Source organism: Macrobrachium rosenbergii, chromosome 53 (genome assembly GCF_040412425.1).
Source record: "Macrobrachium rosenbergii isolate ZJJX-2024 chromosome 53, ASM4041242v1, whole genome shotgun sequence".
Taxonomy (NCBI): domain Eukaryota; kingdom Metazoa; phylum Arthropoda; class Malacostraca; order Decapoda; family Palaemonidae; genus Macrobrachium; species Macrobrachium rosenbergii.
The window spans coordinates 44,261,011-44,286,841 of NC_089793.1; the positions used below are offsets into that span (position 1 = coordinate 44,261,011).

Here is a 25,831-nt window from a genome sequence, read left to right on the forward strand (position 1 = left end):
TTAGTGTGCTGTTCTTGTTGTGTATATAGTTCTATCTTCTTTTTTATGTTTCCTTGTTTTGTTTGTGTGGTTTTGGATGCTGTGTTGGCGACCGTGGGCGCCTCACTCCATCTTCCAGCAACCGAGGATCAGGTGTGAGTGTTGTATACTGTTTTTGTGGTTTTGAATTCCGCCACATAATATTTGGCGCCCAACGTGGGACTGTTGTATAATTGCTGTTAGGATTGTTTGTGGTGGGTAGAGTGAGAGTAAGAGGTCAGGATGAGTGAGATAGAGAAACTGAGAGAGGAACTCCGGGTGGCTAGGGAACTCCAGGGTAGGCTGGAGGAGGAGAATGGGAGGCTGAGGAGTGAGAATGAGGAGTTGAGGAGTCAGTTGGAGGAGATGGGGGTAATGCTAAGGAGTGCAAAAGAAGAAATGAAAGGGGAGATGAAAGAGTCAGAAGAGAGAGAGGATGGAAAAAGTTGGAGGAATGATGAAAGGTGTGGAAGAAATGGTGAAAGGTATGTTCAAGGGTGTTTTTGGAGAAGGGGCTGTTGGAGGCAGGTTCTCTGGAACGTGTGAAGGGACAAGAGAGAAAGAAAAGGAGGAAGAAGTGAATGGAAGCGTGAGTGATGAAAGTGATGTGGAAATAGGAAGTAAGAAATGAGAATGAGAGGCAGGGTAAGGAAAAGGGAGTGAAAAGCAAGGGGGAAGGAACAGAGGGAAAGTAAGGATAAGTCAGAGGAAGAAAAAGGGGAAGAAGGGAAAAGGAAAGGAAACTGGTAAGAAGGGTAAGGAAGTGGGAAAGGCAGGAAAGAAGGAGAGGGTAAAAATAGTACTGATAGTGAGGTGGATGGAGGTGAATAGATAAGTGGATAAAAAGAAGGGGAAGAAGAGTGTAATGAGTAAGATGACTGTAAGTGCGGAAGTGGACTCTTTGTATTCGGAAGAGGGTATGAAAGGACAGAGTGAAAGTAGCGAAAGTGAGAAAGTGAGAAAGAAGTGAGAAAGGCTATGTATGTGAGGGAGGTACCCGGTGTGAAAGGTATAATGAGTATGGAAGTTGGGATGTGCACGATTTCTTTAGGGAGTATGAAAGGTTTTGTCAGGATAAGTATGGGGAGAGTAAGAGAGTGTGGGCACGAGAATTAGGAGAATATTTGACTGGGTTTTTGCTTGATATGTATAGGGTTATTATGAGTGTGGGAGATGTTGAGTATGACAAGGTGAAAGCTAGACTAGTTGAGCAAGCGAGGCGTATGAAAGCAAGTGTTAAGTATAAGAGGAAGAATGGATTTGATGAGGCAAGAATGAAAACTGGGGAAACCTTGTCACTGTATGCTTGTAGGCTGGAGACGTTGGCGAGGAAGAAGTTTGGGGATGATGGGATAGATGAATGTAAGGAGTTAGTACGAAAGTTGTTAGAGACAGTGCCAGATGGAGTGAGAGAATTTGTGAACTTGAAGCGGAAGGAGAAGAAAAGATGGACGAGTGAAAGGTTGACTTGGGGAGAAATTTTGGAAATTGTAGAAGATTATGAGCTTGACAGGGTTATAAAAGAGAGCAGAAGTGTGAGTGTAAGGGCTGGGGTAGATGAGAGTGCCAGAGTTTGGAAGCTTTAGGGATGCAGTGTTGAGGGGCCCAATGAGAATGGCAGATAGTGTAATAGATAGGAGTGTAAGAGCAAGTAATGTGGAGGTGCCAGTGAGGATGAATGGTGGGTTTGTGAGGAACAACGGGTTGGATGGGTTAGGGATAGTAGTGTACAAAGGGAAGGTCGGTGAGTGGAAGTCGAGCTAAGTGTTTTAGATGTGGAAAGGAAGGACATACAAAGAATGAGTGTAGGTGGGCTTTAGGAGCGTGTTTTTGTGTGGGCAATCGGGACATTTGGTAAGTGAGTGTATGAAAGATAGGGGTTAAATGCTACAGGTGCGGACAGGTGGGTCATATTGCTAATGGTTGTAGGGGTACCCGAGTGAATGTAATATGTGGCAACTGTGGTAAGAATGGGCATTATGCAGAATGTGTTCAGAACCGAGAGCGAAGTGTGTCGAATGTGGAATGGAAGGGCATGTATCAAGTGTATGTAGACAAAAAAACTGAGTGGGGTGACTGGGTGATGCATGTACGTGAGGGGTTGTTGCATGAGGATCAGCAATTTGTTTTGATAGAGTATGGTAGGAAACGTAAGAAAGGGAAGAACGTAAGTGAACGGAGTGATCGTAAGTTGTGTGATAGGGGTGTGAGTGCCAAAGTGAAAATGAGTGATAAAGCGTGTAATACGGATGAATGGGATGGTATGAATAGAACGTTATAGCATATGCAGGGTTTGATATTACTGAGTTGACTGAACGTGTAGGGGTGAGTGAACGGTTGGAGATGAGCGAAAGTGTAAGAGTAAGAGAGTGTAGCAGTAATATACAGTGATTGAAAGCATGAATGAATCGTTGCAAAGAATTGGAAAGGTCAATGAGCGAAATGGGATGGGTTAGTTGAAGAATTGGGGGAGGTATTTGGGAATGAGTTAGAGGGTATAGATGAGATTGTGGATGAAATTGAGAGTGGTAATAGTGAAGAAGATAGCGTGAATCTGAGAGAGAATGGAGGAGAAAATGTAAATCTGAATGTTGCTGGAAGAGAGAGCGAGTCTGAGAGAATGATTACGTGCCCGCTAACGCGTTCTAGAGGACCTGCTAGTGAGCATCCGTGGGTGTTGCGTAAGGCAATTTAAATGCAGTGTGAAAAGTGTTGGTTGGGAAATGCTAAAAGTGGGGAGAATTATAGAGGGATGAGTGAGTTTTTTAATTAGCATTTCCCAACGTTTTGTGAGAGAGAGAGAGAGAGAGAGAGAGAGAGAGAGAGAGAGAGAGAGAGAGAGAGAGAGAGAGAGAGAAAGTGTAATTGTCGTTAGTGAGTGCTTCGGTTGTTGGAAGAGGGATGAGGTCGTTAGTTTGTTTACGGCGCTGTCTGTCTGTGGAATATGTGAAGGATTTTTCAGTTTTTGAATGAGTCTTGAGTCAGAGCTAGTGCCGGTCAGTCGTTTGGTCTTGGACAGTTTTTTTGTTTGCTTTTTGAGAGTTGTTGGTTTTTCTTGTTAGTGTGCTGTTCTTGTTGTGTATATAGTTCTATCTTCTTTTTTTATGTTTCCTTGTTTTGTTTGTGTGGTTTTGGGTGCTGTGTTGGCGACCGTGGACGCCTTACTCCATCTTCCAGCAACCGAGGATCAGGGTGAGTGTTGTGTACTGTTTTTTGTGGTTTTGAATTCCGCCACAGTGCAATGAGCTAGAGCCTCGCTCCTGGCGCTAAGTAGAGGAGAAATGCTCCGGAGACTGTCCCACTTGCTACACGAAGGTTGAGGGCTGAAGGAAGGCTCCCTCATTCTCTTGTAAAGAGATGTGGGGATTGATCTTTACCCAAGAAATGTCTCTTAAGTGGCAAGATTCATTGGGGAAGCGACGAAGAGGGCTCTTATGAGGAGAGGACTCCTCAGAACTTGATTCACTTCCCAGACCCCTTTCCAGCAGCTGTCTCTGGTCGCAACCTGGGATGGAACAGGCTGAACTGAGGGGACGACTGCCTGTGGGCAGACCCCACTTTGGGCTACTGGTATGCCTCCTCCCAAGCAGCGGGGAGTATGACAGGGACCGATGCCTAAGAAAATCAGCGGGACGAGCAGCTGCCTCTTCCACTGACACTTCACCTTTTGCACTGTTTTCAAGCTTGTCCATCAGGACATGCACTGATGCCGCTAAATGGGTCAATATACTCACTACCAGATTTAAACGTTGCTCAAACTTATTCTCAAGGCTGGCGAAGCGATCGGGTTCGGAAGTGATGGAGCCAGGAGAAGGAGTAGGTGGTTTAGGAGAATTACCTGATGCAGGTGGGGGAAGGATTAACAGTTGGAGAATTTACAGACATGTCAGCCTTATCCTACCTAGGAGTCAAAGCCAAACTAGCTAATTTCCCGCTGGCTTTAGAGGCTGCTTTCCTCTTCCTTTCTCTTTCTAGCTTAGCTAAATGAGAATTTAAAGCTTTCCATTTCTGTTCTCCCCAATCCCTGCACTTGTCACTAGTCACGGAACACAAGGTGTGAGAATCATGAGTCAATTTTGTCATCTGGGTATTGCAGTCTTTACTGCAATACTGGAAACTAGAACTACTAGTGTCACATATATCCTAACTAGTTGAAAAGTCAAAATTGTGAAAGTCAAATCCAAAAGTCACTATGTGAAAAAATGCCGAAAAGGCTACAAAAATACTTCACCAAGGAAGAAAATTAAGAATCCAAAAAACTCTTAACTGCTGTAACAACACCAGGTGTTGACTGATGCTACAAGAGGCAGAAACAAATTGTGGTTCTGGCGATGTTGTTCATCCTTCGTAACCCAAAAGTGGGCGGGGCATAGTCACCTACACAAAACAAAAGAATCACTACCGCAGAATTCAGAATTCTAACTGCCGTTCGAGTAGAAACTCTTAGCTAAGTAATTACTGGGTATTACATATATAAAAATTTAAATTACTGTAATAATTACCTTCTAACTAGACATACTGCCATATGCTTCAAACAACAAGTTGTTTGCACTGCCACCCTCAGCACACTGTGATTGGAGCTAAGCAATGACAATCTTGGTCACAAAAAATTAAAATTTAATTTAAATTTTCATTCACTTCAATACTTAACACTTTTTATATTAGTTCACAAATGATACCAATGCATAAGACATCATCTTGACCTAAGGGAAACCATATTTCTTTTAAGACATTGGAAATGAAAAAAAAAAAAGTTTAATATTCTTTGGTAAGTGCATAACACTAACCGTACATTGCTTCTAAGATTTTGGATGACACAAAAACAATCATGTTGCACCACTTTTCAACAGCACTGTACAGTCTACCAGCATGGTGGGAAAATGCAAAGTATGAAAAATCTAGAATGTAATGTTAGTCCTGGTGGTGAGGTGGAGGTAGACAAACTTCACAAAGTAGGTCAGCAAAGAATTATGTACAGTATATTAAATTCCTTCACTTATAAAACAATGCTACATCTAAAAGGTTTTAATAATTAGAAATCAATTTCTCACTATGGAGGGAATTAGATAGCAATAACGGACAAATAAAAATTGCAAGTTCTTTTACTCATGAAATATTTGGGGAAAATGGATGATATGGGAGATAATTACAGATTACAGTGAACCCCGTATTTGTGGGGATCGTCCCAGCCCCCATGAATAGGTCAAATCATGAATGCTTAAAACCCTCTAAAAACACTTAGAACTGCCCATTTTGATAGCTTAAACCAAGGAAAACCCTGTAAAAATGCTTATACCTGAGTATTTTAATAGTTTTATCACAAAAAATGCATTTATTCATGAAAATTATATGAAAATACAGTAATTAGTTAATATTTCTTAGTGAAAAATACCACGAATGGGTGAATTTTCCGAGAATGATGGCTAGATATGTTCCACAGAGAAACCCGCGAATGCGTGAGTCCGCGAACCATGAGAACGCGAATACGGGGGGTTTACTGTAATTCTGGAAGTTTCTGTCGCTTTCTGAGTCCCTATTCAGTCTTACCCTCTGTTCAAAGGGTACCTCTGTGTCATTCTGTGTAAATATTGCCTATGCATGACTTGATTTTCAAAAGCAATCTTTTGTTCCTCTTATGAATTACCCTGCAACCAGTAATGTTTTTTTTAGGTTGCAGGGTGATGAATTAGAGTAACGAAATGCTCCTCTTGAAATGTTTGCCACATAGTATATGAAAAGAATGCCAATAGCTTAAAGGCTGTAATAGGAGAAGTGGGTTTGTGAGTGTAGGCCTACTTGTGAATGATGTCTTCATGAAATATTTTTGCAATGGAAAACAGTACCAGAAAAACCTGAGCCCCCACTTCTGAAATATCAGGTAAGGGATCAGGTTACAAAAGGTTACAAGTTGGATGGAGGATGAGTACTGTATACAGGATGTTACTGAAGCCATAATGCCTCTGGTGATACTGTATTCAACTGCTCCCCTTATGAAAAAGATTTTCACGGTAGGACATAAAATAGACCATGGCAGTGAGATGGGCTGCTGTCTGCCATTAATATGGAAAAATGGTAGAGAAGGTGTTTATAATAAAGATGCATGACATCTATTTTCTAGACAGTCACCATGGAAAAGTAGTGCCCATTACATGTGTACAACCAAGAACAATTACGATTATGATGGTCCATGACCACCTTCATCATGAGACAAAGTATACTGAAGAGAAATCTCCTTTTATCCTTTTCAACTGGGGAAACAAATACAGTACCCCTTGGGAATGTACGACAATGTTATGCAAGTTGGAGATACAGTTTAAATACCTAGTGAGGCGAAGGTCGATCATTACCATCTATTTCTGGGCAAGACTGACTGCTTGCAAGGTATTTGCAAAATAAATAATGAAATATACTAATGAGAATTTTGATTCAACTATAGCTTTCCATGCATGTTGCAAGTCCATTACCGAAGTACAAACTGCTACAATGATAAAATGCATCTTCCAATGCTAGACTGAATTTCTATTCCTAGTCCTACATTAGGCTAGGCCCCTTCATTTTTTAAAATGTTCAACTATCCAGACCTTTCAGTATTACTAGAGCCAAAATGTATCACTGTTATTGGAAAAATCCACTTGATAATAAGCGACCATATTATTAAGAACATGTCCAAAGACTTGAAGACCTGATGAAATTTGAATAAGAACAATATACGTTGGAACAACTTAATATCCTTTCTCCCCATCTGTTTAGGTAAGTAAAACAATACCTAATTAAATTTGCCTCATAATACCAAGTCATTGAATATGTTCCAGTATCACATGGATATCCATCTTTCTCTAACTAAACCTAAAAAAATCTGCATCCTACCTGCATGAGGGGGAACTTTGCCCCTGGGCCCCGCCTCAACTTTGCATAAAGAGACAGACCCTAAATTAACCTAACAGAGCATAAGGTGCCACATCCTACTTGGCCAGGAGGAGGTGGAATGTTCTCCATAAATTCCATAAAGGTATAGGTAGATCTAAGTAGTAGCTCTGCTGCAGCAATTTCCTTCTAACGACTTTTTCTACAGTTTTTTGGTTGCTAAATATGGATTTACCTTCAATTTTTGCCAACGAATGTAATTAACCTGTACTTAACCCCTGAAGTCCATCCAACAAGGAGTTTCCATACACGATCTTCACAAGACAGAGCACAGGTACGTCTGTTTGGAACGGTTCATACCCTGCCCGGCAAGTGCAATTATTGTTAACGTATGGGTACCGCACCCCCTGGGCAAAGGGACGTTCCATTTGGCTGACAACAAACAAATGCACGGCCAGTATCAGAAGCCCTAAAAGTGTAGAAAAAACCAGTTTCCAAGGTAAAAACAGGCGTGGAGCTAATACTAAGAATTACCTACATCCTAATCAGGTCCTCCCTAACACTGCATCCTACCTGACTGAGGGGAAACTACGTCCCTCTTGGGCTCTCTTACCCTGGTGTTTTAGGGATAAATCCTGCTTAATCCTTCATTAGGCTTAACATATTCTCACTACCTTTATGGAACTAAATAGCCTAACCTCTCTAAAGCAATCTAAGGGACAGGATGTTAAATAGAAACGCAAAAACAAGGAAAAAATTATGAGGATGAGAGGCTAGTCAGAGCATAGGGTATTGTTAATTTGGTTAGGACTCATTAAACATTAGGATAGCAAAACAATACATTGCCTAGGCTAGGCTAGGCCTGGTAAAAAAAAAAATCAATTGACTTTAGGCTAGCCCATGACCTTGTTAGTAATTACACACCACCCGTCATTGGTTCACATTCGCCGAATGCAGAAGATAAAAACCTGATTTCAATCATTAAAACTTGAACATGCTGATGGCAATATTTCGTCGACTTTTGTCTTGAAATATCGCCTCCTATATAGGAAGGACTAGTCAACAGAAGGAATCTAGCATAATCCGAACTGTTTCGAAAATTGAAAAAATCTATTGGAACCTGAAGCCCCCATTTAGCAATGCACGATAAATTGGAATGACAACATGCCTAGTGTTTGAGAGATGATAATTTGGCCATCGCAAAACAACTAGGGTTATGACAACCTTCAAGGTAAACTACGGTAGTCTTCGACATCACTTCTCAATCATCAAAATACATAGAGCATATCTTCATGACAAGCAATAACGTATGGTCGTTACTCTAAATCATTGTTCAGTGGTGACTAAAATCGTTCATACAATGTTAAAATTTAACAAAAACGGCGAAAATAAATACCCTCAGAAATGTTTTCCCCTATACGGGTAAGGTAACCTGCTTACCAGCTGATCTCAAGAAAGAGAATGACGCTGAAGTTCCAATAATTTGCTGAAAAAAAATGGCAATTTACATTTGATATTATATTCAGTAAGAATTACTTTGAGTGTTTTTGTCAGATAGAAAATAAAGTGACTCTTAATTATTAAAATTAATTCATAGATTATAAAACTGAATTAATAAGAACACATTTTTAAAACTAGTAAACATCATTGCAAGAAACAAGAATGAGTATGAAGGATAAATCGGGAATCGAGATTTTGAAGTAACTGCGTTTATAGCAATAAGGACGCTACTAAAGCATGAAATAGTTATTTTGTACCATAAAAACAATGATTAAAATTTTGTTATGTGTTTATATAGTTCTGTGCTGTTAGAGAAAAGATAAGTATGAAGCTCAACGATAGCTCCTTCATGGATGTTGCCATTGTCTATAATAAAAAGGTTTCTTCTTTAAAATATATCGGAATTAATCTTGTAAAGTATTGATAAATTACATAATATTAATATGATAATTCTTATTAAAATGTATTTCGTAGAAGGAACGCCACATTATTCTAAAATCTATGAGTAAATGAAATGAGTAGCTGGTATCTTATGGGGGATCGAGACTGCTTCTCCTTCCCTGCCCCTTCAGCGTGTACTGATGTACTTGTACAGTGGATAGTGTACCGTTTGCATGTGAATGTGTACTCGCTCTTAAATGGTAGTGAATATGAGGGATTTATCCCGCTTCTAAGTGATTTTTGTGTTCATGCTTGAAGTGTGAGTGATTCAATGGTGGTAAAATGGAGGTTACAGAGACCGAGGAAATAAACCTGACGCCACAGGAGCTGCAAGTTCTTTCAGAGCTTGACAGGTGAGGAGTAGGAGTAGAGCTGGAGTAAGACTCCTTCAGTAACCTTCAAAACTGATTTTCTTTCTTGCTTCCTTTTCTCCCTTCTTGCAACTCCTTGACGTTTCACAGCTCATGTTCCCTTGTGTTTCACCTCTCGTGTCTTGGAAAGGACGAATTCGTTCCACTTACACGAATACGAGATCAAATATATTGAAGTGTTTTCGTGTGGGATTTTAACAAGAGTTCAAATCCATGAGGGTGTTCTTCACCGGCCTCAGCTGACAGACGACGCTTGCACGGGCCCTCTAAGTCTGTTCAGCTTTGATCTGTTGAATAGTGAAAAGGATTCTAAGTAGTGGGTTTTGTGTAGCAGTCTGGGATAGCAGCATTTACATATTTCGATGCTGATCGGCGTTTCTGCCATGTTCAGCAGCCTCTGCCACCGTGTCTTTTGTTTACGGGACTGCTTAGCCTAGAGGACTTTATGCCAGCCGTGTTTCAGTGTTGCTTTCTTATAAATGTTAAAAGCCTTTTCTTTTCGTTTATGGATCATTTTTAACATATAAGTGTCCAATAATCATCTTCCCAGGGTAACCAAGCCATTGTTAACTGAGGCCACGTCAGAGAGCTTTGGTGTATCCTGTTGGGGGTTCACAAAGACTAGGCCCAGGGTGTTGTTATTATGTTATTGGAAAAGTCAAAGGCTAGCCCATGTCATATATATATATCCATTTCAAATGAATATGCAAGAAAATGTACTAAAGCCATGGTAGCAGTCAAGCCGTAGGTTAGGTCATCTTGCCAATTGAAAGATTAGCAGAATTAAGCAAAGCTGTGCCCTTGCATTTAAATTGTAATTAAGCATCTTTTGTAAGCTGTTCTAAGTAAAATTTGTAGAATTTTGTTCCCATATTTTTATATATAAAGTCATTTTAATGCTAGCCAACACTATGTTCAGTCAATTTTTGGTAGCCTAGAGCATAGACTAGGGAACTTTGTTATGAGGAGTTTTGGCAATTTAATTGAGCTAACATCCAGGCTTGCTGGTAGAAATTTACTAACCTGGCTAGACTAATGTACTTAAAAGTTGGCAGAATCTAAGAAAGATTACAGCAGACCCCACAGAATGTGAGAACACGAGCAGAGAACTGTACATATTACTGATTATTTTCTTAAGGGTTTATTAACAGGGTTTGCAGCACATCTTTTGCTTGTATCTCAAGTAGGGTTTAATGCAATGTAAAATGGTGAAGTTGCAAATAATTTACCCAGCTTCTAGAGGTGGTGTACCATTGAATCTTTAAAGCTTAGTATTTCTGTGAAAGTTAATTTGCAGAGATACATAGAATATAGGTTCTATATACCATACATTTTTCTGAGGATTATTATTGTGTTTATACATAACTTTTAAAATATATAGCAAATCATGTACAGCATTTACTAAACTAATATATGTTTGACAGTTTGATAATTGAATGCGTTATTAATGTTGTTTGAGTAATTTTGTTTAGAACATTAAGAAATTGTAGTTGTTTCATCTAGGCCATAAGTTGGTTGGTATGACTCAGGTCTCCAATATTCTGAAGTGCAGTACGTTGCAAGGAACTGTAATAAACATTTTCAAAGTTGATTTGTATTTCTTCAGATTGAGGTTACCATTTTATTGTTTAGACTAAATGATTATTGACTGAATGTCCTATTTTGCAAGAGTGTATGTATGTAGATACCTACGAAGAACATTCAGTGTATTATGTATGGTTTTTACTGTTTATAGGTAATGTACAAAGGCCTCATATATTTATAACAGTGATAAAATCAGTGCTACCTGTTTTAGGTAATTTGTCCTTCCTTTACTAGAATGCTGTTTTCTGGTGTGGATGTCTGCTTCTGCCAGAGATTTATTTTTAGATAGAGTGGTTCATGGGGGTAGGTGTATGTTTCTTAATATTAGCAGTTATGAATAGTAATAATATTAATAGGTGAAGATTAAATTATTTGTAGCAGCTACATATAGAACATTGCACAAATTACACATTTGAATTCATTTGCCGTGCTCCTTGTAGTCTTTCCCTTCAAGGTCCCTATAAAAATGAACATACAGCAGCAGTTGTACAGTATTTTTCTGGATTAGGTTAGTTTTAAAACAGTAGGCTATACAGTACATGTATAGTAATTTGGGTCATGTTTATACTTTCACAAATTAGTTCAGTACAGTGCGTATTAATTTTCTATGAATGTTGAGTATATATACTATATATATATATATATATATATATATATATATATATATATATATATATATATATATATATATATATATATATATATATATATATACCAGTATATACATATATATATATTATATATGCATATATATATGTATTATATATGCATATATATATATATATATATATATATATATATATATATATATATATATATATATATACACACACACACATATATAGCCTACATTATATAGGCCTATATATATATATATATATATATATATATATATATATATATATATATATATATATATATATATATATATATATATATATATATATATATATATTAGCACCTACATGTATATTATACATAATGTGTATGAATGTTTATACATAGTAATATGTATGATGAGCTGCTTTTAATTTGAACATGGTATATAGTGTAATCTTCTCAGATACTGGAAGTAGGCTTTACTGTTTTACTTTTTATAATTTGAACTTGTTGCTTTATAATGCTCATGATGATTGCTAATGTGTTTATTATGTATGCAATATTATTATTGTGCATACATATTGACCCTATGTAGTCTATGTTGGGTATTTGGTTGCAAGGCTGGCTGAAGCATTCTGTTTTATGTAATGTAATTTTGTGAGTACTGTAGGCTGTTTCCTTCAATTCATCCACTCGCCAACATTGGTTTTAGATAGATGTGGCAGTATGCATAGCTAGCTCGCTATTGGCTGAAATCAATGTTTCCAATATCGAAGGCTTGCTGTGATAAAGATGCAAACTATTTTATTAGTTATACATCTGAATGCTTATATATACAAAGACCCCTCATACCTTATTTAGATCATAAACATGCCGATTTATGCAGGTAATATATAAGAATCCAAGCACATGATTGATGAGCTTTTAACAGTCTATCGCGTCAAACTGAAATGAATGATGGGCTTTAAATAATTATTTTTTATCTCGTTGTAAGTAAGTAAAAAGACATCTGATTATGCAAGTTAAAATAAGAGGTATTTTAATAGTATTCAAAATACTGTAACGAAATATTTTTGTCTTATGAGGCTCTCTTGGGCCTGGAGGAGGTGACTGGAACAGGCACTGCAGTATTGGCTGGGAGATGGTAAATTTCAGTTAATACATGGCATGATGGTAATGGTATTGTGTTTTTCTTTTCAGGATACATTGCATATTTATATAATTTTTTCTTGAGTTTACAAATAGTTATAGTAGTTCAGGGAATGGGCACTTTCAGGACTATTTAGCAAAACAACTTATTGAACAAAAGTTTGAATTCTCATTCTGTTCCCATCATCTTTAAAGTGTTGATGACATACATAGAGTGTGAAGGGATAGCTTAGACACATTTTTTCATTGTTAGGAATTGGAAAGATAGACAGAATGAACAAATAAAGGATGTAGGCTAATAAAATAAGTACTTTTGACTGAAGTGGAATGTGTGTGTGTGTGTGCTTAAAAGAAGGCCAGTACAATAAAGTATCTGGCAGATAAGTAGTATAGGCCTAGCTTCATTGGTCCATGCTATGTTCTAGCAGTCAGCAATATTATAGGTTATTTTTCAGTTGACAGATGTATATATTACTTTGGTATCAGAGTAAGTTATCTTTTATATACATTCAATGAAACTGTACATTGAATAAAGTATGAATGATAAGAAAATCTTGATTTTAACAGTTTTTGAGTATAGGTCAATGTGTAGCCTGGGCTATACTAATAAGATAAATGATAATTATTGAAATTTCATCGTTTGTTTGTGATTGATCTGAGTAGAATGTTTGATACAAGTTCATTTGTTGTGTGCTTTTGTTGATAACATTAGTGATACACATCAGCATGCTAGTGATTTATATGAGAAGGGGCAAGGGTTTTTCTTTATATAGACATTAACATGTGTTACTGAAGAAATTGTTTAATGTTTATCACAGTAAGCCAACAATATGGGAAATGTTGATTGATTGTCAGCCAGTCATTTACTACCTGTGCACATGTGTCACAACTTCTCCTGTGGGTGTGGCAGATGAAAATTGGGTAGACATATGAAATGAAAACGACCGTAGTTATTTGTATTTTCAGGTAGGCCCTATTTCCACCATGTACTTTAAAGCTTTGGTGCTGTACACATTACATATGTGTGTACTCATATGTTCAGTCTATTTTGCAGAGTACAGGAATGCTTTTGCAAGCTTGGCCATAGTGAAGATTGAATTGAAAGCTATCTGTACAGTTCTGGTCATGCTCTTGACCTTCAGAAAATTGTCTTAACTGAATGAAAGTGAAAGTACTGTTATCAGTTCTGTTAATGCTGCCATTACTGCACATCCTTATTATTGTTGCTATGTTTTTCATGGTTGAGTAACAAATGTAGTTTTTTATGTCATAAATGTGAGTTGTAAAGGTTTCCATTATAAGATTGAAATGATAAGGCACTTTCACCAACCTCTTGGCCTTTTTGTTGCTAAAAGTATAGTTAGTTTTAGCTGGTGTTGTATAGCTTGAATGATATACCTAGTGTTAGGTATAGGGCCTGATGTTGAGTTAGGTGTATTGCTGCATATAAGAGACTGATGTTTGGTAATTAATACTAGTGTAGTTTTAGGTTAATTGTTGAAGTTATCGGACATTGGTCATATTTATAGGTAATCCATTTAGATTCTTAAGGTATCTAGCTTTATTACTGTTGTCATTTTGTATTACATATTATTATTATTCAGAATGTATTGATATTATTATTCAGAAGATGAACCTTATTCATGTAGAACAAGCCCTCAGGGGCCATTGACTTGAAATTCAAGTTCCCAAAAAATATGGTATTCATTAGGAAGAAGTAAGAGGAGGTAAAGAGAAATACAGAAAGAAGGGATCTCACTTATTAAAAAAGAAAAGTAAATAAGTTAATAAATAGATAAAAATTTATTAAAATGCAAGGAGAATAGTATTAGGGTAGTAATGCATTAGGTCTTTGCTTGAACATGTGAAGTTCCAATTACACGATATCCTCAGGGAGACTGTATTCGAATGTTTTGCTGTAGACAGCATTTGTGTTAAGTGATGCACATTAATTTATGATCCTTTCTGTCATGGTCTAGTAAATAGATTTAGTTTACACTTCCTAATCCAGTGAGATGTTCCAGGGCCCCCATCCCGTAGTATTATGTAAATTTACATCTTGTAGTAGTCAATCCTGAGATATCAGTAGCTTTTAATAGAAATTTTATTACTGTAAGAAATGAGTTGAAGTATTGAGTAACTGAAGTTGGCACTAAGGTTTCATTGTCTTTTTCATTTAATTGTGAGGCACCAGTATTTAATTGTTTATTTTTTCTTTAATGTAAAGTTTAGAAGTTTACCAAAAGAGCAGTAAAACATCTGACTTGAAAGACTACTGGAAAGCCTTATCATAATTTAAATGGTACCAGCATTTTGATTGCTTGATTGTTGAAAAGATCAGAATTGGCAGAAGTTACTGTTATGAGTATTTTGTCATTATGTAGTCTAATTATATAGTAGTTTCAATGCTATGTATTAGTCACTTTCAAATGCTGCTTGCTTGTATATAAATGGTATTGAATGCTGTCCAATCACTCCTTGTCTTGAAGTTTCATCCATTCCCTTTGATCTCATCCTTATAAGCTGTTCAACTTCTTTAAGTTACCTTCCTCCAGTATTCAGTTCTCTTTTAAGAACAAATCCTGTGGTTGAAGTTAAGTATACCTTAGTTTAACCAGACCACTGAGCTGATTAACACCTCTCCTAGGGTTGGCCCGAAGGATTAGATTTATTTCACATGGCTAAGAACCAATTGTTTACCTAGCCACAGGACCTACAGCTTATTGTGGAATCCAAACCACATTATAGCGAGAAATGAATTTCTATCACCAGAAATAAATTCCTCTTATTCTTCATTGGTTGAGCTAAGTGAGAGTGTGAGAATATGACTTGGTGTCTCATTAAGTTGTTTTATTTTACACTATGGTACTATAATATAATTTCTATTGGTAGCTTGTGTTCACTTCCATAACATTGTTTTAAAATGCCATCAAACAGGTCCTAGGTAATCATCAGATGGTTAATAAATTGGTATTCTGAAGCACTGTACCCTGTTCAGTAGAGATGCACCAGCAAGATATGGGTCTAGAGACATTAGTCTATATGTGCGCAGGTATCATTACTAACTTTTAAAAGGTCTAATGATGTTATACTGGGATGGCACTTCATTTGATCTGGTAGTTACGAGCACATCTTACTTCTGTCTAGGACATTGTCTCTTACTGTCTGTCAGGTGGTTGTGTTTAAGGATTTTAGTTGGAAAGAAGTAGTAGGTATATACTTATTGCATTTTCAGGGTTGCTAGTATTCTTTGATAGTTATTAAATTTCCACATCCAATGGAAAGTTTTTGTAAACTGGATGGCTTTGTGGTGGAAGTGTTTTCCAGTATCATTTATTCTTGTCATCATTTACTCTTTAAGGCTTTGGGATGCATTAAATAATATGCTTGAGTAATTTTTTAAGTGACTCATTTTACAGTAGGCTTACATACAGCAGATTTGCTTGTATCTATTGTTATTTCCAATGTTTTTTTTTCTTAGGGCATTCTTCTTTCCTCCCAATCTTCACCAATAGATTATGTGTAACATAATTTTATAGGGTTAAAATTGTAAGTTAGTTTGGTATTGTGCTTCTTTTTTGTGATATATGAGCATATTTTAGTACAGTAGTTTCATGTGGTGCTTAAAATCTGCCTGTTCAAGTCATGTTGTACCACTGTAATTTCCACTGTGGTACTTCTGTCTCTTGAGTGTAGCCAGTCTCTTCCTTCATGTAAAGCTGCCGCCCCCCTCCTTTAGTACCACTTCATGGAGGGGTCTGTTTACAAAAATGATGTATGAGACCCTTCACTCTATCATTTTCAGTTTAGAGCAGCTCCAGAAGGTGCATAAAATAAATTATCTTTGGGAACTTGTACATTGTTGCTCTGGAATTTACAGGACTGAATTGTTTAGTAATGAATTTGGTAGTGTGGTGATGGAGCGAGATTGAGTGAGCTTGGCATTTGAGTTGACTTTATACAGTCTATAGTTCATTTTGTAGTGCTTCTGTGCGAGAGTATAGCCTTTGAATATGTAATGTTTCCCGTGTGATGACCTTTTATGGACTACACTTTTGTCAGCTCTGATTACTGGAATGCTCATCGTGGCTGTTATTGCTCACAGCATTTTATGTTTATAAACTTTTACACTTTAAATGTCACTGTATGTACTGTTTCCATGCCTTTAGTTGAATATAGGTACAATTTATCTCATGTCTGGCATACTATGTGGATAGTCTCTTGCAAGGGTTAACTTATTGCTAATCAGCCTGATGGTGAGCATTAAGATTTAAATTATGCAAATTTGTCAAGATTTGTATTTGTGGTTCTCTTGTCTTTAGTGCTTTTCTGTTTTCAAAAATTGTTCCCTCTGAAAAGGTCATTTTTTTTTTTATTTGTGAGCTAGATTGCACAGAAAGTTATGAGTGTACTTCTGCGAAAATTTTACCAAAAGTCTGTCGCTTGTCTGGCAACAGTGATTAGATAATTGTAGGTCGAGTTGAAAATCATGCCAGTGGTTGCAGTGATATAATTTTTTGTTAAAATATTAGCTGTTCATAAGATGGGTACAAGCTCTAGGGTGCTCCCCCTTGTATTTTCTGTGGTTATTGGTTTAATATATGTTTCTGTTTCCCCCATAGAAGCCACTCTGCTTGTAAATGTTCAGTTACTCTGCATGTGATATTAATTTTGTGGTTGCAAATTTTATTGCTGTTTTACGTTTATCTTGAATTTGGTTGTCATGTTTCAGTTAGGATATGTGTATGGGAGGTAAAAAATAAAATTTTCATTATGACTGGGAATGCTAACACAGACTTTTCTGTGTAGTTCATATGTCCGAGGAATGCAGACAGGGCAGATCTTCAAAGGAAAGGAGATAGATAGATAAAAAAAAGATTAACCTGAACATCAAGTCTCTTATAAATTACACTAACATGTACAGTGGGAACTGAATGTGTTATTACATAGTTCCTGCATTCATTTAGTTATAAGTTCCTGCATTCATTTAGTTACAAGTTCCTGCATTCATTTAGTTACATACATAGAAATGACTTGCATAACTAAAAAGTACATTTCAGGGATTTTACTCATTATTAACTGGAACTTTTACACACGAGAGCTGCTTTCAATTGCACAGGCTGAAAAATTCTTCCAGTTGCTCTTTGAAACTTCACTGAAAACATTTAACATAATGCGAAAATTCCATTTCTGTAGTGTGAGGATTGATTAAACTGTCAAAGACTGGCATGACGACTGCCATTGATACTTCACGGAAAGACCTTTTTATTGTTCGAGTAAGAATAAGAAACAAGGTTTTTTTGTTTGTGCTTTTCTTTATAGCGGATTGGTGGAGCCGGGGTACTACAGATTCCACGTTTTATTAGGATACAATATCTGAATGGAGTCTTATTGTGACCATAATGGAACGGAAATCATTGGCCTGCAGTATTTACGACAGAGGTCTGGGGAAATGTAGAACTAATCTGGCTAGTGCATGTAAAATATTTTAATAACGTAAATGAACATTGGTCATGGGTTGTATTTTGTTTCCGGGTATGTTTATAGGCTAAAGTTCTTCAGAGAGATATTAAAAGAAACTCTTCAGTTGTTAAGACATAAAGCGTTATTAAAATGGCATCATGCCAATTTTGAGGCATCATCAAGTGTATGTTTGACACATGGTAAAAGAGTTGTTTTTCGCTCCATCATTACAAGACTGTCGTAACTCCAAAATCTTGATTTTTCAGAAGAAGCGTTTTAAAGTTTCAAAGCCCTATAACTGCACTTAGACTTACGACTTTATTACCAAAAGACGCAGAATTAAATGGGCAATCTTATGAGCTATGTAACTCAAAACTTCAAATTTTTGAGTTACGACAGTCTTGTAATGATGGAGCGAATATCTAAACTTTTTTTATTGTAATATTAAGGAAAATAAAAGATTTACATAAAAGGGGTAGTTTTGTCGACGACCCTTCTGTAACGACCAGATTTTATCATCCTGTAATAGTATTCAGTTTTATCGTTTTGGAAACACACGCAGTCGTCATACACATCGTACAATTCTATAGTTGGAGCATCAGCGAATGGTCAAAGCCGACGCCGCGCTGGTCTTTTAGGAAAATATGGTTTCTCTCTCTCTCTCTGAATGACTCATGCGCTTCAGTCTGCCATAATAACACCCTCTTGCCGTTTTCTTACTCGAGAATAATATTGCTGATCAGAGATCATAAGCTATGTACTGAAGAGTGCAATTTATTTTTGTCTAACGGTTTATTAGTTTTTATACATGAACCTCTCTCTCTCTCTCTCTCTCTCTCTCTCTCTCTCTCTCTCTCTCTCTCTCTCTCTCTCTCTCTCTCTCTCTCTCTCTCTCTCTCTCTGTACAAATATAGTGGACTGATATTAAAGGCCGTAAAGTTTATCTGATTGAGAGTCCTTGATCTAATTTTACCTTTTTTGATCATTTCGCTTTTTTTTCTGGAGAGTTTTGCTTCATACGCGTTGTAACAGAGGCAGAGGTAAACGCGTGGGAATTTCGAGGTACTGTACTTTGGGTTTTGTAAACGAGCTTATTTTTGAGGTGCTAGTTTGTTAGGCTGTAGAGAACAGTCTGTGATTGAAAAATACTTTAATTTAATGATCCGTGCCCGCAGGTGATGAGTATTTTCTTGAGGTTGTAAATAAAACACGAAGGCGAAACTTTCTATCGTGTCATTGCATTTGATGTACATACTTTCGAAAGTTTTCATTTGGCTATTGACCATGCAGGTAGATGCCGAGAAATTTGTTATTTTTACGTTGTCTACTTGGTTATCCTGTATTGTTATTCATTGGGTGAAACCTGTTCATATGGAACAATCCCACAGGGGCCATTGGCTTGGGAAATTCAAGCTTCCAAAGAATATGGTGTTCATTTGAAAGAAGTAACGGGAGGTAATAGGAAACACTGAAATTAGAGATCATTTATTAGGAAAAATTAAAGATAAAATGTAAGTAAATTATAAAATACAAGGAGAATTGCTTGGGGTAGTAATGCGTTGCATCTTCGCTTGAACCTTTGATTTTCCAATTGCACAACACCCTCAGGGAGACTGTTCCACAGTCCAACGATATAAGGAATAAAGCAGCTCTGGAACGATACAAGGAATAGGCTAAAGGAGCTCTGGAGCTGAGAAGTTCGACAGCGAGGCACATGTACTGCATATTGGTGATTCTTTTCAGCAAATCTGTTTGCTCTCGGCTGGAAAAAGGGATAAGGGATCAGTTGTGAATGTGAAATATGTTAAAATACAACTTGAAAATTTGACAAGCAAGAGACCATCGATGGTGCAAGTCATAACTGCTAATGTTAGGAAACAAGAAACCTACCACTACCACCACCACGAACCACTGTCCAAAAGAGGGAAATCTCTGGTAGAGGCAGACATCCACGCCGGAGAACAGTATCTTAGTAAACGGAGGTTGAATGACCTAAAAGAAGTGGAAATTGGGTATTTGCTGACACTTTCATTAGATGTCTATCAAAAGTAAGACGAGAGTCAAAAGTTACACCAAGTGTAGTTAAAACATCAGACTCTGGCTTTTAGCCAGTTTGGTAGGCTGGTCTTGATTGATCTATTTTTTTGGTTAATATATAATTTTATTGAAGACTTTTATTGACAGGATAGCCGAATTGAGGAAAACAAGCTGTTACTTAAAGTTTACTTGATATAAAGTTCACTTGACATAAAGGATCTAGTTGCGACTAGGACTAATATCCTGTGGTGTATTTTTGTCGTTTATTCAAAAATAACTTCGGACTGGCATGATAACCACGCTACATTATATATCTTTTGGGTTCTTCAGGTTCTTGAATGAAAAATAAAAATAGATCGGGACTGAGAAAATCCTGCAGCACTTGAGGCAGACAGAGGAGGATGGAGTTAACACAAAACAGATACCTTAAACTTCATTTATAGTTTACAATTTTTTTTTAACTATTTACAAAAAGTTAGGTAAAACCAAAGATCAACCAATCATAATTGTTACAGGAAAACACCAATGAGTCTGTATTCGTTAACAAAAAAAAAATCCTTAAAGACGACAAACAAGAAAAAGTTTACAAAATAGTTAATCAAAAGTTATACTCATAGAAACTCCATTTCAATCATTAAAGACCTCAGGACACTGTACGGTTAGATAGTTTACGCTCGTTTTAAACACTTCGTTTTTACAGTGACTGCAAATCACAAACAGTAAACATACAAATTCATAATTATTAACAGGCAGCAAAAAAAGTTTACTATTACAAAAGGTTTACTATTACAAAGTACCTTAGTCTTAAGTACACTAAACATTAACAAAAAAAAAGGACTATATCATATGTATATAAAAAACCAAAAAGCCAAGGTCATCATGATCAAAATGCCCCCAAAACGAAATCCTCCTCCAGAGCACAAGAGCCGTTACACTGGACTAAAACATTGGTTGTGACAACCCTCTGCAATAAATGGTGCAGGGCACTGCAGGCACCAAGAAAATTGTGACACAGCAGAGATAAATCAAATCAGACCACCAAACTTTACCTCCTGCAAACACAGGCGAAGCTGCAAATAAAGACGAAACTGCAATTCAGGAGCCGTGGTTCTCAACGCAGACGAAACTGGCTTTGCTGAACATGACGTTACTCATACTTAACCCTGTAGGTCCAGAGTCCCAAATCTCATTGCCGTTACTGACCCCAGACTCGAATCAACAGGTCGCCCATGCTGCTATGGACCTTTAACTGGTTCGTCAGGTCCCGATAGTCCGATACCTTACTGACTGCTGAGGCCGCCGTGCCTTTACTGACTAAAGCAGTTAGACACCTCACCTCCACCTCTTCCAGAAAACAGAGGTGGAACGACCTTCACTGGGAAACAATTGTTCCGATTGTCCCAGCAAACAAATACCAGTAACGAGGCTGTACAAACCCTTACAATGTTATATATATATATATATATATATATATATATATATATATATATATATATATATATATATATATATATATATATATATATATATATATATATATATATATATATATATATTATGTATATGTGTGTGTGTGTTTGTAGAACCGACTGGTCACTTTTTTTTTTTACCAGACGCATATGTATTTTTAACAATCACAGTGATGAAAAGACAGTTCTGAGATTAAATCGTATGGAAGATGAATGATTAAAAATGATTGTGCAATGGAAAAGAAGTGTGTGTTAGAATGTGTAGGATGGAGAGTGGTTTGGCATAAAAGCTGGTCTGCGGCTAGAGTGTATTATGTGTTTGAGACTTTTTAATGTCTAGGGAGGGAGTGATGTGAGATATCATAAACGACAGTGGATGTGGGTGTGAAGTTTGGTGATAAAAAATGAATTGGGCATGGAGTATGGGATGGTTGATTCCAGGAGATGGTACATTACTGATATAGATGGTGAAGAGATATTGTTAAGACAATAGGTAAATAGTTTGAAAGTGTTTGTAAGAGAGTGTCAGAAGCTTAAATATAAACCATGCAGATGTAGCTGTAAATATATATGTAGAATCTACCGGTCACTTTTACCAGATACATATGTGATTGTAATACCCACGATGTCCTCTTAACTTCTAGATGGCGGAAGAATAGAACTAATTGAGTTGTATGCATATTCGGAATTAAGTCTTAACAGATGTTATATGGATGGGAATGAGGTTATTCACCGAATAGATTAAGCAAGCAAGGTAGCAGGCTGTATGCAGACATTGGAAAGAGAACTCTTGAATTATCTATAGAACCCAGGGTGGAAATGTTTGAAGGGATCGTTGAGCCAGCTCTCTTTGAATGAATTGACGTATGGATTGTGAATGTGAATGAAAGACATGGAAGCTGTAGAGTATATGTGTTGTAAGAATTGAGAAACGTGTAGATACTGTATGTAGAAATGATAAAAAGGTTGGTTTACATAGAAGAATAGATCAGAATATTTTAAGATGATTCGCTCATGTAGAAACAATGGTCGATGATAGGTCGATGAAAAGTAGTTTGGGGGAAGTAGGACACTAGTTAAGGGAGATTGCTTGATGATGAAATATATATTTTGCAGATTTCCGCAATTTTAGGCGTTTTCGCTATTTTTCCCTTCCTATTTCGCCTGTTCATATGACCCTATACACTTCACTTAGTTCCCTTAGGTTTTTGGGTAGGTTAGGGCATGTAACCGTCCATTCTGACGTCCTTGGCATCAAGAATGAGAGGGGTTAGATTTATAATGTGCTGGAAATTTTGGTTCATACTCTCAGCTTCCACTCGCGAGGTTAAAGTGAGTGGCGTTGTGTTGTTGTTGTAGAGGATCCTTCCGGCTTGAGAAGTCCCTTGTTTTAATAAATGCAGTTGATGGTTTCATATTCTCTCTCTCTCTCTCTCTCTCTCTCTCTCTCTCTCTCTCTCTCTCTCTCTCTCTCTCTCTCTCTCGTGACAAGCATGTACCCTTTATATGTTACTTTCTTTATAATTTTCAGTTTTGTATTATTGGTAAGACGTACAACAGTGATTGATGCCTAATCTCAGTATGTCGTAACTAAAGCACTGATTCTCAAGTAGCCTGGATAGCTTCATTAGCAGCTGTTGATTTCCTGGATATGTTATTATTGTTATTTTATGTGATGTCTTTTATTATTGATTGTTCATCCTTCACATGGTTTCTCTCCCCTACAGCCGTCAATTTGGCTTTGTGAAATTGAACGAGGCAGGGAACAGCCGGAAGCGTGCTCTCGTGCTGAAAGCTGTCCGCTACCTCGAGTCCCTGATTATCCAGGCTAACAACAACAAGAACAACAACAACAATAATAACAATAACAACGATGGCGTGGAGTCAGATTCGATCAGCCCCAAGAAGCCCGTGTCTTCGTCGCCTCCTTCCATCAAGCAAGAGACGGACCTCTTCAGCCCCAACACCACCTCCTCCACCACCCCCACCAGCGTCCCCTCCAAGACCACAACGGACATTACCCTGTTGGAGGAGAGCTTCGGAGACGTGGAGGACTGCATCAACCCCAACAACAACAATAGCAACAACAACAATGACAACGCCCCCTCCACGACGCACAACACGGCCGATAACAGCCTTAGCATCGAGCCCAAGACTTACTGTAAACTCGGTCATCTTCATCTACTCCTGGAGGATTACCCCAAGGGTGAGTCTTTCAGATGGACACTTTTCGTTCGTTTATTTACAGTTTTCGCCCCACAGATGATGCTTAATGTAAGATGTATATTTTTATCCATATCTATCTATCTATATATATGTGTATGTGTGTGAAATTCCACCAGGTTTTTTTTTTCTTGTGCTTCCATTTCCACAAATCTCAATTCATCTCCAGCAGCCTGTCTTATGGTTCTTATGTGTAGGTCTGAGTCTTCCAACTCTAATGGTGCCCAGAGACACCAAGTTGACACGATCACGTACTAACTTCCCCTGATTGGAGCGAAGGACACATTCAAGCACCTCTATCTCCCTTTCATCATTACTGGTTCATCATCACATTGAAATTCCGCACTTTCCCTTGTGTTGTATTTTACCACTTAATATTGCCATTTGACTCCTCATATTACTCTTAAAGCTTTATTTTAAACATTAGCTATATCTTTTAGACATAGTTTCATGGTCATACCATGATTCTTGTCAGTGTAGCAATACAAATCATACTAGACTGAAGGAAAATCTTTATGTCTCAATTTCAGTCTATTTGGTTTCAACATTTATTCAGCTGGCCCTTGTTTGATTTGTCATATATTTAGACTTGCCAAAGTCCACCTCACGAAAACCTGGATTGGATATTGTTACTAATTCTTTGAAAGACTCGGCCTTATCTCTTTTGTGCTTAATCTGTCCTCATTATTTCTGATTTCCTTAGCTACATATTGATTCACATCTCGCGATTCTGTTAGCAAGCTTTGTGAACCTTGTGGTGTTTTGCTGATTAAAATAGCATCGCATGCGTAGTGTGTCTGTTTTTTTCTGTCGTTACTCCAATTTAAACCTCTTCCATCCACAGCCGGTTTGTTTATCACAGAATCCATGTAGCACGCAGTGTTCACTGCAGATTCACGTAACAAGACTCCAAGAACATTATATTTGCTCTTGTGCCGTTGATAGATAGTTTGAGTGCCATGGTGACGAAGACTCTCCGTCACATTGGCCTTTGGTTGCCACAAAAACTCCCCTTAAATCAGTACAAGCCACTGGATGGGATATTTAAATTCGAAACAACACTGCACAATGTATCTCAAAACAAATAGGGTAATTGACCCGTGCAACTCCTACCTTTTCTGCGTGTAACTCCTACCTTTTCTGAAGCAGGTTGTTCATCTCTTAAGCATTTTATCAGTATCACTCTGCAGCTTATTGAGGACGCAAGTGCAGTGCCTTTGTAGTTACTTGTTTATTCACTCAGGTCACCTTTCTTTGGTGTCTTTTCTGAATCCCAGTTGCCAATCATCAGCCTTCGCTCTCTTGTTGCACAAGGTGGCATTTAATTAAATTAAAGTAATTTCTGCTGTGATTTCTTGGAGCCCGGTGCTTTCCATCTCCTAAGTGTCTTTATTATCGATATGTGAAAACCGTCATTTCAGTGGTTAATACATTCAGGTGTTTTTCAGCCGCTGATATATCAGTCAAATCATCTTCCGAGTATCGCTTATTCATCACTTTTCTTTTTTCATTTGATTGTACCGTTGACCCATCCCCCTTTTGACAAATATTTTACTCTGTCTTTCTTTTCTGTTTTACCCTTGGCTATTTTATTAGCATGCATGGCTTGGTTAGCATCATCAGCCTGTTTTTCCAGACGTTCGCTCTTATTTCCTCTTGCTCATCTTGGGACGTTTTTACTTACACTTGAATATTTTGCGAGTTCTACTCTGCGTTCTTAACCTCATCCCTGAACCTTTACTACAATTACGTTTTTATCTTTTCTGTGTTGTAAACCAGGTTTCATTGCTATCAGGAGGGTTTTCGTGTTGTTACCCACGTATCCCTGTACAATGGTGCTATTGTTTGTTTTCCTCTCTCTCTCTCTCTCTCTCTCTCTCTCTCTCTCTCTCTCTCTCTCTCTCTCTCTCTCTCTCTCTGCTCTCTGCACGCTTGCACACATACGTGTGTGTATGTATATATATATATATATATATATATATATATATATATATATATATATATATATATATATATATATATATATGTGTTTGTGTTTGTGTATGTGTGTGCGCGCCATAGATATTCGAGTGTGAATTTATTCTTAAATTGTTATTGATTTGAGCGTTCGTG

The 25,831-nt window shown here is 37.4% G+C and overlaps 2 protein-coding genes across 5 annotated transcripts in view; one reads left to right on the forward strand and one right to left on the reverse strand.

The window, feature by feature from the left end:
* The window catches only part of LOC136834423 (FUN14 domain-containing protein 1-like), a 138,910-nt gene extending 130,559 nt beyond the window's left edge, over positions 1-8,351 (reverse strand). Inside the window, exon 1 of one of the 3 annotated variants that reach the window (XM_067097008.1) lies at positions 8,323-8,351. Coding sequence is in view for 1 of the 3 variants with exons in the window: in XM_067097005.1 (XP_066953106.1) it covers positions 4,521-4,543 (23 nt within the window). In the remaining 2 variants the exon portion in view is untranslated. Of the gene's footprint in view, positions 1-4,520; positions 4,605-8,278 lie in introns of those variants that run through there. The other 2 variants (XM_067097007.1, XM_067097005.1) reach the window with 2 other exon arrangements.
* A 614-nt stretch (positions 8,352-8,965) lies between these two features.
* The window catches only part of Utx (Utx histone demethylase), a 292,973-nt gene continuing 276,107 nt past the window's right edge, over positions 8,966-25,831 (forward strand). For both annotated transcript variants that reach the window (XM_067097009.1, XM_067097010.1), the window contains exons 1-2: positions 8,966-9,176; positions 23,224-23,702. In XM_067097009.1, the coding sequence (XP_066953110.1) occupies positions 9,106-9,176; positions 23,224-23,702 (550 nt within the window). In that variant the 5' untranslated portion in view covers positions 8,966-9,105. The remainder of the gene's footprint in view (positions 9,177-23,223; positions 23,703-25,831) is intronic.